Here is a 12,683-nt window from a genome sequence, read left to right as displayed (position 1 = left end):
AGAGCAGCAGGGTTGATTCTGGAGAGCACAATTTAATACATATTTTGATAAAACTAAATGTCATCCTTTTCAATGGATGCGTATCAGTGGTTGCTTGGAGTATTTAGTCTCAGCTTTGTCCTAATTGGTAAGTTTGAGCACACTTTATGAGTAGTTAGTGGATAATACAGAAGACAAAGGGATTTCTTTATCATTGCACATGCCCCAACCTGTTCTATGAGAAAAAGAATTTTATAATATTTTTATGACTCCTGACAACAAAGTGCAGGTAATATTCTGAATAAGCCTTTGGTGAATATTATTCTTCATCCCTAATATGACTTCTAAAAGATTTATTTCATTTATAGAAATGTAAATGCTAACGCATTGACAACCCCACTTTTTCTGTTTTGTTAGAAATTTCTCAGATTCACATTGCAGACTAGCTTCCAGTGTTTTAGAAAGTGTTTGCCTCTGTCATGCGTTACTGATTTGATACACAATGCCACTCATTTCTCTTCAGTCTATATTATACAGGCTGCTATGTCCCCAGTTATTTTCACAGTGCTACATTAAGTGCAAATAACAAGGCCAGCTTTTAAGTTGCAATAATTGAATGGGGTTATAACCAGGAAAATACAAAATGTAGTATCCCTGTAGCTATTTATGTTATGTTATTGCTGCTCAGTGTACAAAGTCCACAAATGTACAACAGAATCATTAGCACCATGTATTGGATATTTTTTTTTACACATACATTTTTTCCTCTTTGTTTTAATACCACAGCCATTACCAATTACAATTCTCATTCAGATGATCCTGGCAATAGGTGGCATCATCAGTCCATGTCCTAGTCAACTCATGCAGGGAGACTGGCAGAAATGTTCCTGATGCTGGGTGAAAATATTCACTACTGCATATGATATTTAAAAATAGATAATAACAAATGAATTATTCGCTTAAAACATTCAGCCAGATCTATGCAACATAAGGAAAGAAAGGTTTAATTAGATTTTATGAATATTTTTGTAAAAGCAAATGCATTTGAAAGCCATTTTGCATGAAAATCTCACCAAATCAATGTCAAAATTCAAATGTCTATTTTTAATGTTTTTCTTCTAATCACACAATTGCGCTAGCCCTAGAGTAAACAGTAAAACACATTTACCTAATGTGAGTTATCCCACTGGAATAATTTGTGCAAATAAAGTTTAGCACATGTCAAAGGCTGCAGGCTTAGGTCAAAAGCATGGAAAATTTCCAGCATCAGAAACAAAAGAACGTGTTCATGGAATAAAAAATGGGAAATGTTTTATAGTTTTAAGTAAACAGAGACACACCTAGTCCTGTGTAAAATGGAGATCTGAGTCTAAAAAATCTTTTTTTAGACTGTGCCGAAGCCTCAGGAGAGATTTACCTTGTAAAGTTCCCTGCAATTCTGCTTGCCCAATTGTCTAAGTTCAAGACCTGGAGGGAATACACAGTTTCTGTCTGGCTCCTGTGCCAAGGTCCCCATTCTGTAGACTGAAACATAGGATGCAGGTGATAAGGGGGAATGGGATGATAAATACTCTAGTTGTTCCATTAGAATACTGAGATGTAACAAAGGAACAAACATGGCTGTGGAAAGCAGAAAGCATTCCTGGGTTCTGTGGTGTAATTATTTATTTACTTTCTGTGCTCACCTGGAGCAATGATTTATGATTGCTTTTGCCTACAAAAGGATTAGGATTGAGGCAATGAAGCCCTTGGATTTTAAAAGCAGTGAGTCAGAAGAAATGAACAAAACCAGAACACTGAATAGATTAACGTGTAGAAGGAATGTTTCCATCTTGTGCCTTATAAAAGGTTCAAATTGCATCAAGTATCCCATAATCCTGAAGTCAAAATGAAAAGTGAAAAAGAAACATCTATGGAGAATGTGAAAACAGAGCTTGCAAGTGAACATTTCATGGCATTGAGCATTATTTATATATATGGAAAGGAAATGTCGATATTTGATCTACAGTCTAGAAGTCATGCTGGTTTGATTGGTTTGTGTGTTAGCTTCCCAACCACATCTGATCTTTTTTATCCTCTTCCTAAAACATGGGAGGAGCAGTACGCATTTACAAAGCAGAACTACAATAGGAAGAAAAACTGCTACCATAAATGAAGGTGGTGTATACCAGATGAACTGGTTAACATCAACCCACTTATTCCAAGCAAACACCAGTGCGTGAACAGTACACAGCAGCAGAGCTAAATATCCCATCTTGCTCTGAAAAGAGAAAGAAAATAGTGAGCTATTTTTTTCCAACTTGGCAAAAAGAGTACTCTGTTAAGCAAATAGGGAAATCAGGAATGGCCTCAACTAACACCCTTAAATCAAAGAAAAAATGCCATTGGCTTTGAACTAAAATTTAAAGACTCTAATTCAAGAACCCAATTACACCCCTCTACGCCACTGTAAGAGAAAACAGATGAGGCACATTTTTCAAGTATTGCTATGACACTTAGCTAATATACAGACGAGATTATAGATTACAGGCTATTCTTGAAAAAGGGTCAGTTCTCAATATCACAATTTATAGATGCCATCTGTATCCTAAATTACTTTATTTCTGTGATAAATGAGTTCAAAAGCAGATTTATAAATGGCTTAATTACTTGCAAAGAAAAATGTTAAGGTCAATGCAAATCAGAAACCTTAGTAAGCCTAGTACTATGACAAAAGCAATTGCACAACAATAGGAAACTGAAGTCTTTCATTCCACATACAGTGATACATGGCTTAGGATATTAAAAAAATGAGAAGTAAAGGCAACTATGCAGAGTTACTAGTAATTTTCAGTTTCTTGTTGCATAACAATTTGGTATTGTTGGAAAAATAGAATTACTCATCAGTGAAGTCAAACACTGCCTTTCCAACTGCTAAATCCACAGAAACTGATTTTCGAGCGTAAAGGTTATTTGTAAAATGAATCCAATATAGTAGTATTACTCTTCTGGGTTTCTTCACCATACTAATTTAATACTGAAAGTAGTCATGCACTGGAAGACTCCCTCCTAGACCTGTCCATATGTATTCTCTTTAATGCTGAAAACTCTTCCTACAAATGATGTACTTCATAGAGTGGGCAGAATCTCAAATCACTAATTGCACAAAGATACACATTTCAGTTCTACTTTTCAAATTCAGATCAAATTTTCAAATGCCAGGTACTTAGTAGGTTATTGAATTTTCAGATTTTGGTGTTCAGGGACCTAATTCAATACTCTAGTGTGATCATATTGATGCTAGCAGAACTATTCCTGATTATTATTGTGTACGATACAGGAGAACTAAGAGCAAACCAAATACTTCGATGAACAAAACAAGTACATCTGTAGAAAACTCAGGACTGGTTGGATTTTACTATGCATCTGTTCTAAGATGTCTCCTTTTCAGAATACACCTTTTTTTTTTGGGGGGGGGGGTGGTGTTATGAAGCTAATAAAGCCGCAAATGGAAAATCTTTGCATGTGTTATTGGGCGGATGTCTTCTCCTGGACTTTTCAGCCACCTGGTGGCTGGCAGAAAAAGAATTTTCAAAACAGCTCCAAGAGAGCAACAAGCAATTTTTAGTGTGTTGTATGGCAACAGCGCTGTCTGGTTCAATACCACCTACTTCGAATTCAGCAGGAGACAGGACATTCCTGAAACATAAGATACCCAGAAGGTGACTAAAATGCCTTCAGCACCGGAGGTTTTTGACCTAAGGATAGGTCCTGAAAGACAACTGCTGCTGCTCACAAAGTCAGAAGAGAAAAATGTGATTTGGAGTTGTCTTTCTTCCCATTTTATACCCTGACAGCCTTTTCTCCTGACAAAATAACAAAGTAAAGAAACGTTTCTTGCACAGCAATTAACAAAGAGTATGGAACTTTTAGACTGGTTTCACTAACTCCTCTGTGTCTGATATTTTTAACTCCTAATGGTCTTAGTTGGTAAGACACATTCTTACAAATGAGGATTAATGACATGCAATAATGACATTTATGCATACCTGAATGTAGTGGAACTCTCTCCAGGTCAAAGAGTGACCAACAGATGGAATTGATGTTATTGCCAACAAGGCCAGCAAAGCAAGTCCCAGAATTCCTAGAGACACATAAATCTCCATTCTCCAAACATCATGTTCAATCCAGGCACTTTCCTTTTTTTGTTTGACCTGGTAAAAGAACAGAACACCATATTTAAAATGACAGACTGGCACACTTAGCCTTTTGTGTGAAATACAGATATTTTCACCATGATATTCAGGAACTCAGCCAAGAAACACAGTATTTCTGTTTGTTCGAATATCTTTGAATGTAACTGCTCTTTACTTCTGATTACAAAGTCTCCACTAGTATCTTCAGAGCAACAGTGGGCCTTAAGTGAGAAGAATTTAGACTTCATCAGTGTCTTGGCCCAGGAGAAACTGGTTCTGAGACCTGTTAGCCTGTCTTCACAGCAGAAGAAATATTGATCTATGACAAAAATTTCCATCTCTGGCTAAATACCATATCTGGGAGACTGTAACAACAGGAAATATATTAACAGCATTATTTTAGGGAGCTAATTCAGCAGGCATTCTTAATGATGATATCCTGTCAGGATAGCTCTTTAGCTTTATTTTTTTAAAAACAACTTGGTACATTCAGCTGCACTGAATACAATGGTTGGTATGGATGAAAAGGTTGTGATTTTAATGGACTGATGTCAAAGTTTCTCCTATTTACAACTACTTACAACAGCCCTTTGATCACCATGGCCAGTGATCACCATGATGTAGTATGCCCCAAATATGATAATTTATGCATCTTGAAGACTGGAATCTCAAGGAAATTTCTGGCAATCCATTCAAGTCAGCAAGTCAGATTACCGGTAAGGCTGCTTTTAATAAAACTCTAGATTAGACTTTGAAGGTAATAAAAATGTACATTTGCAGTCTATACCTTATATTGGTATAATCCTTATACTGTAATGTTTATGGCACTCCAGGTGATACGCAAGTATTAGGAACTCCCTAGTCACAGAGGGTCTTATATTTGTAAGCCAGTTATTGCCCATGACTCAGAAGCATAACTGAAATTCTACCTTTTAGCAAGTTAGTGTGCATCAGCCCAATTGTGGAGCCATCAGTGTTCACAAATTTATTTTGTGGCAAATACAGATGATTGTGATTTAGCTCAGCCCTCCTTCATTGCTGGCTAATTCACTTTACAAAGATGTCTAAAAATGTTGTGTGCTCAGTTTTTGTAGGAAGATTGCACAGTGCAGAGAAGATTAAACCACACTAAACTAATAGCGTGCCAAAGACTTAAAATGTTCCTGTGAGGCAGGTATAATTACATACATTTTACAGTGAGAGAAAAAATCCCAAATGCAGAAAGTTACTTATTTAATACACACTTGCATAGCTGTGATCACTCTTGACTCGCTATTACATGCTTTGACAACTAGGTCCTGCTCCGTTCCTTAACAGTGCTCTGTGGAGATCTGCTTCAAAATCAAATGAAGACTATGAAAATGGCTTTCCCCCCATTCAGATTTGTTTGAATGACCAAAACAAGGATTTTTTGAATACAGAAGGCTTGGTGATTGCAAGCCCATCATACCTGCTGGAATGCCCAGTTCAGCAGCTTGTATCTGTATGATCTTCTCATTGGATAGCATAGGCTATAGCAGGCGTGCATTGTAGCGAAGAAGAAACTGAGAAGTCCAAATTGCTTTCTTGATAACATCCATCTATCCAGCCACTGGGGAAACCTTTTATACTTGGTGCCAAAGTACAGCTGGAAACCAGCAGCTAATATTCCTGGTAAATATACTAGTGCTAAAAGGGTAATTGAAACCACTGGTAAAACTTTGTTTATGACAAGGATTGGAATTTTATAGAAAACATTTTCCTTTCTGGTTATAAAAGGATATATGACATCTCTCATAGAAGTGTAAATAAATGTTAATAATGAGATCACTGATGCTATCTTCATTGGCAAGTGCCACTTGGGGAACAGATCCTGCTTGCAGTGTTGTTCTGAAGAGTGTTCAAACTCACCAAAATGGTGTGCTTGATGTAAATTAAAAAGTGCAGCTGCTTCTGGTGGATTGGTGACTTGCATATCCACATCCTGGAAAGGACAGAAAGGAAATACCAAGTGAGTTCAAGAGAAGATTAAAAACTTCAGTAATGACAATATTTGCCATCATGGCTTTTACACTGTACTGCGCTGAAACCAGATACAAAACATACACACTATTAAACACAAGGTAGCTTGAAAACGTAACATTTCAAACAGCATATTCAGTAGTTGAGCAACACACTTTTAGCATAGATTTCTCATTCTTCATACATTATCTGTTGTGATTTCAAAATAGATTTTAATTCCAGGAAGTTAACTACATTGCAAGGGAAGATGGAGTACATTATGTGAAGCATCATTACGGTTTCTTATGATATGAGCTACAGATTTCGAATGTCAAATTTCAACTACAGACTTAATGGTGTAGCCTAAATAATATGCACAGTAACAGAATCCAGAGTCAAGACAATAAAACATTTCATACAGTCACTGCTATTTTAATGACATTTAATTGGGGGAATAAGAATGTAAGTAGAAATGTTTTGGATCCAGTTCATTAGATCAGTTGCACATCTATCATCTCCAGCATCAGGTCCTGTAGTCTTCTTCTCCTTCACAACTATAATAGTGTCCTCTCAACTTTTATGAAATCTTGTGAAACTGAGTCACTTCAGTTTAAAAAGCTGAATTTTCTGCTGCCAAGTAGGCATGGCTTGATTCTAGTCTCACAAAAGATCTTGACACAATTATCACAGACTTTAGAAGGAACTAAGCTAGTACAACATTTTAGTGTTACTTTGTAAACTGTTTTACATGGAGATAAAATATTTAAAGATTGTCTCATAGTTATAGTTCATGAAAGAGGTACATGATCAGTATGCATACAAAATGAAAATGTGTGTATCAACAGCAGGACATTTCGCTTGATACAGCAGACAGCTCATCAGGGGTGGAGAACTGATAACATTAGGTATTTAAGTCCTTTAATATTCCCATGAAATATAAAGTAAAACTGAACTAATGCTGCAATGACTCTGCTTTAGAATGGCTAATGTGGCAGATGTCCAGACCTACAAGAAGTGAAATGGCACTTTCTGTTTTGAGGAAGGCAAATATTAGAAGTTTTAAAGTGTTAAATTAGTATTCTGCTAGGATACAGGAGATCTTTCTATCTCAGCAATATTATCTGGTTTTATTCTTAAGAATCAAATATTACATTGAAGCTGATTAAGGGGTCAATTCAAAGAAGGTATTACTTGTAAGTAATGCAAGGGTAAGTAGGTGCAAGTCTTGTTTGCATCTTCAGTAATACATAGATGTTTTGTTTCAACAGAAAGATAGAAAATGTACACTGCTATCTTGCTGTAAAATCCTAATTAGAGACAAAGTAGCCTGTTTCCCACCACATGTCTGTCTTGCCTACAGTGCCTCACTGTAAAATTAAAGGGCATGGTCTTCATTAGGGTTTTTTGGCTAAATAGCTACTATGTGTTTATCTGATGACAAAAGCATGTCTTTTTAACAGTGAATGTATAGCCTAAGTAACTTTTATTCTCTAGTCTGTGAAGAAAAGTAGAGTGTAGTCTACGCATTGCAGAATCAGAAGTTGGCATAAATGATACAGATTCACACCTGAACCAAGTTTTGCCTAGAGATACCTGTTTCTTGAAGAGATATTTTGCAAAGGCTAATTCAGTATTTCACAGCCTGTGAGACAGTTCACATTAGAATAGAAAGTTGTAGCCTGAACTACTTCTGTGCATCAGCAGTTGCAGAGGAAAATGCTGTTGGAGCGGATTTTTTTCTGGACTTTTTTGTGTGATGTGGAAAACCTACTGAATATGATGTGGCAATTATGAAAACTCCTCCAAAGGTAAATTTTATATTCCTGTGTAAAAATTCCAAATTATGTCTACGGGGCTTTGCTTGTCTGGTAAAATGCAACTAGCAAGTAACCTCATGTAGTTTTTAGCTGGCCCAAACTCTGTTTAATTTTTATCATGGACTGTGATTAAATTGAATGAGATGCTCTTTATCTTTTTATCTCTTCATGTCAGTTTTGTGACAAGATTTTAGAAGTATTGATGATATGCCAGCATGATCAGAACACTGTTTTGGACAAAATCAAATGATAGATTACAATATTCTGTGTAACATATGAGCTGCTTTTTTACAGAAACATTACCGAGTTGCTAAGGTTTCCTGTATTTCTTCTTGGCATGATGCTCTGACCTGCATTTTGATCAATGCCATGATTATCATCTTCCCTCTTCTCCATTGTGGAAACTCCCTGCAAAACAAACACAGGATGTAAATCAGGTTTTGAAAAGCCCGACTGGAACTTTGAGGCCTATTTTCCCCTCAAAATGTTTTCTTCCCTCTCCTCCACCCATTTGCTGGAGAACGTACATTAATCTAGGGAAAGGAAAGTCTGTCCTCTGAGAAAAGAACAGAAAAGCTCAGCTTATTTTTTGAGTAAAGCAGATATGAATCAACAGAACAAAATCACTGATGAAAAATAATATTTAAGCTAAATGCCCATGTTGCCAGTGGAAAGAATTCAGGCTGAAAGTTTTTAATCTACAACAAGTAAGTTTGAAACAGTGTACAGAAATAACATGTAAAATGTTATGAAGATGGATTTTAGTAAGTTCTTGAGACTTGCTGATGGAAGAAACGTGCAAATGCATTGTTCCTAATATTTTTTAGGTATCGGGATTTAGGTTTTAGGATTGGTCTACCTGACGAGTCACTCTGTGGCTTTAGAAGTATATTGTCCCTTCAAGATTGTTAGGAAACTCCGGCTGGAGCTTCACTCATGCTGCTCCAAGGTATACTGGCAATACTCATCACCTGCAAGTACAGTAGAAAGCTACTAAGGACTTAAGAAATCAGAAGCCAGAAAGGAAAAAGGAGAACAGATAAAATGGAAGAGATGTTTCTGAAAATCCTAGGACAGCAGGAAAAATAGTATCTTGAAGGCTATAAAAGGACTGCAAGGACCCTGCAACAAGGACTTCCCACTCTCACACGCTGCGAGAGGAAAGGCACTAACTAGCACCACACCACTGGAAGCTCAGGGTGCCACACCACAGTGTGACTTTCTGTGGCTACCTTTAAGGCAGTGACTAGGTAGCTCTTCCAGGTACCTTCCTGCTGAACAGCTGAATTACTAGAGATGAAACTGCTTTGCTAACCACTGATTGTTTTATATCCACAAACCTTTTGGGAAACTGTATGGACAAATCAGACTTTGGCAGTTGTCTTTTTTGTACTGTGTCTGGTTCCTTCAGTGGATGAGTCCTGCAGTCTTGTACTGTCTGCTGTGAGGGTTTGCCTTCTGCCAGGCCACCTGACTCCTGAGGCCGAAGTATTCTTTTCCCAAGTATTTCTCTTTGGATTTATCCCTCCTGCTAGCAAAGCTCTCCCTTTGGGCATAACCTTTCAGCCAAGTGCTACAGAGTAGGGTCAACAAGAGCTTCTGTCTGAAGGTCAGCCTGTTAACCCTTTCCTACACCACCTAATGGATGGTTTGTATATCCTGCACACAAGAAAGCATGGGCTGATGAAGGCACATTTCAGTTTCCCCACCCCACCCCACCCTATTCCTAGGGCTAGTTCCAGTGATTTTATCACACGTTTTTGGGTATCAGGTATCTTCATTAAACCTCAGCTCCTGCAGTCTCATGATTAGTTAGATTTATACTTCTATGTGTTTTAGTATACTGTATTTCTAGCTGTTAGATTGGCAAAGAATAGTTTACAAACAGAATTCAGTATACTGTACCTATTTGGAAAAAAATGATAGCAAATACAGTGAGCTCCAGATGTATTTTTGAAGGAACTCAGAATATGAAGGGCAGTCACACTGTTTTTGCGGGCTACTCTCTGATTTTTAAAGTTTGATGTGGAAAAAAAAGGACATAAACTTATAGACCGACTTTTTACTCTTTTAGGTAATGAGACCAGCTTCTTGAAATTGTTAAAACAGCATTGTGGCTCAGGTCTTTGCTGCTTTAAATTTTTTTTTTTCTGTACTGATCTTTGTTAAGCTTTCAGCTGTTAGTATCACCAGTCAACATGAGTTTACACAGCGATCTCAGCCACTTTGTAACTCTCCTTTCTGCGTACCACACTGTCTTGGGGTTCCAAAAACTTATTTTAGATTGGGAAGCTCTGTGTGGAAGAGCTTGACTCACCCGATTCTTATGCTGCTATCACTCTTCATTTAGAAAATTTAGAAATTAAGAGTTTAGTAATAGCTTCTAGCTAAAGGTTTGTGTTGATGAGCACGTAGTAAATGATATCACGATGTGAAAAAAAATATCCATGAACTAGAATGCCAGCTGCTGATCCTAAAATCTGATTTATTGGTTCTTTCGGGAAACAATTTTTAATACAATGTTAAATACAGCATTAATGGCTTAATGCAGCAGAAGACAAAGTGGGAAGAAAAAAGAAAGTGTCTGTGAATGAATGCATGTGCTCATCCTTGGAAATACAGGTTACAGCCATGCAACTGCATGCAAGGAAACATAGGTGCTAAACAGCACACTTGGCTTCTGACAAAAGAGTTAATGCAAAATTATTTCTTGGTACGCTCAATAACTAAGCACAGTAACAGTCTTGGAAAACCTTAAATACGAGGCAGTTATAATCCCACTATTCTTATGAATTGCCAGAAAGGAGTCATCTACAGCATGTGTCTTTTTGGAATACATCTGGAGAAAAAAAATTAGGAGTCCTGTGAAAGACCGAAACTAATCAGTTACAGCCCTAAGTCGCAACCGTTATGAAAGAAAACAGTTGTAGTAATGTCCATCCTCAGTGCACACCCCTTCTGCTCTAGGAGGCAGCTGTGAATGAGGATGGAGGATGTCCAGCTGCAGAAAGCCAAGTTTCCAACGCTGTGAGTACGCTACTGCATTTTGTACAGAGCAAACAGGCTGATGGCAACACAGCCAAACGGGACACAAGCTGTGCAGACATCACCCAGGGAAAACATCACCCAAGGCCACCGAGAGGTTTTCCCGAGTAAGGGGTTTCAGGGCTGGCTCCACGGAAAAAGAAAAATGGGGGAAATAAACAGGTTATGATAATAATGCTGAGGTGATGGAAGAGGCACGAGACAGTGACTCCATCTCCCTCCCTGGGCACCGCCGAAAAATGACAGCACGGAAGCGTTAGCGACAGTCGTCGCAGGACGGTGTTAAGCACTCGGGGCACGAGTCAGTAACTCTGCTCTTCGGAAATTCTGCTGAGCGTTGTGGAAAACCCAGTGAAACCCCGGGGGCTGGAGCAGGAGAGCGGCGCTCGGCCTTCCTCCTCGGTCAGGCGCACCGCGCTGCCGGGCAGGGCCGGGTGAGCTGCCAGCCCGACGCCCGGCCGCTTCGCGCCGCTGCCCGGGGGAGGCCGGACCCCGCGGGGAGCCCGGGCCCGCGCCCGCCGGGGGCACCGGTCCCGTCCCGTCGGCCCCGGGCCGGGCGGAGCTCCGCGCCGGAACCCGGCCGCAGCCCGGCCACGCGGACCCCTCCCCGGCGGCTCCGGCAGCGGCCGCCGCCTCCCCGCCGCCCCGGGGCTCGCCCACCTCGGCCCGCCGTCGGCGCAGCCTCCTCTTCTCGCCGGGGCCGGAGCCCCCGCCGCGGGGGGCGGCGGCAGCGGCGGGGCCCGGCTCGGCTCCGTCAGCAGCGGGGCAGCGCCCGCCGGCGGCGGTGCCCGGTGCCCGTCCGCGGCGCGGCTCTGTCGGGGAGGGCGGACACGGGTTAGCCGCGGAGCGCCTGCCGGACTCTGAGGGGAGCGGCGAGGGGGGCCCGGCCGCAGCCTCCACCTCCCTTCCCGGCTCCGCCTTCCGCGCCCATCCCGCTCCCCTCCGCCCCGGCGGGGTGCAAGCCGGAGTCCCGGGCCGCGGCGGGCGCCGGAGCGGCGCGGCCCCGGCGTCTCCCCTCCGGGGCCGCGGTGCCCGGGCTGGCCGCCCCGGCCGTGGGTCCGCTGGGGCCTGGGCTGAACAAAGGGCGCGTTCACCTGCGCCCTGCCCACCCCGCAGGCGGGAGGAGGAGGAGGAAGAGGCGCCGAGGTGCGCTGCCTCCCCCGGCGCCCCTCGCCTCCGCGGACCGCCTGCCGTCCGCAGCCCCGCTCCCCCTGCCGGGGCGCACGGGACGGGTGGCCGGAGGGGGGCCCGGCGCTGCCCCTGCCCCACCGGCTGCCCGCAAAACGCAGCCCCTCGAATCCCTACACGGGAAACCTTCTCCTCGCCTTTCAGTCCGTTCTCCTTTCCCTACCGCTTCTTCCAGTCCGGGCACTCTCCCAGTCTGACAAGTGCTGTACTGAATCCTGCTTCTAATACAAGCGGTCCTCACTTCAAAAACTACTTTTTCCCTAATACCGTGGTCTTGTGCCCTTTTTTTCTGTGCTAGTGATTCTGAAAAGGCGGTTGGCTCCTGAAGGCTTAGTCACACGATAGCCTGAGCTATCATCATCTTGTGAAACCTCTGTTTTTAGTGGTTATTTTGTCATTTAGTGGCTTACTGACATTGCAGAAAGCATGGCCAGTCTGTCCCAGAAATGTTTTCATTTCTTCACACTGAGCTCATTGTGTCTTCCTCAGGATGTCTTCA

At 41.4% G+C, this 12,683-nt stretch overlaps 1 protein-coding gene across 1 annotated transcript; it reads right to left on the bottom strand.

Annotated features, from left to right (window-relative positions):
• Nucleotides 1–1,632: 1,632 nt before the first annotated feature.
• Nucleotides 1,633–11,801, bottom strand: STEAP1 (STEAP family member 1). Its single transcript, XM_037387136.1, has 5 exons — nt 11,657–11,801; nt 8,255–8,359; nt 5,605–6,117; nt 4,008–4,172; nt 1,633–2,239 (listed from the first exon to the last, which is right to left on the bottom strand). Exons 2-5 carry the CDS (start codon nt 8,345–8,347, stop codon nt 1,982–1,984), a joined length of 1,029 nt encoding a protein of 342 aa, XP_037243033.1. The 5' UTR covers nt 8,348–8,359; nt 11,657–11,801; the 3' UTR covers nt 1,633–1,981.
• Nucleotides 11,802–12,683: the final 882 nt, after the last annotated feature.

The sequence above is a fragment of the Falco rusticolus genome, chromosome 4 (genome assembly GCF_015220075.1).
Source record: "Falco rusticolus isolate bFalRus1 chromosome 4, bFalRus1.pri, whole genome shotgun sequence".
Taxonomy (NCBI): Eukaryota; Metazoa; Chordata; class Aves; order Falconiformes; family Falconidae; genus Falco; species Falco rusticolus.
This window is presented reverse-complemented; position numbering and strand designations above follow the sequence as displayed.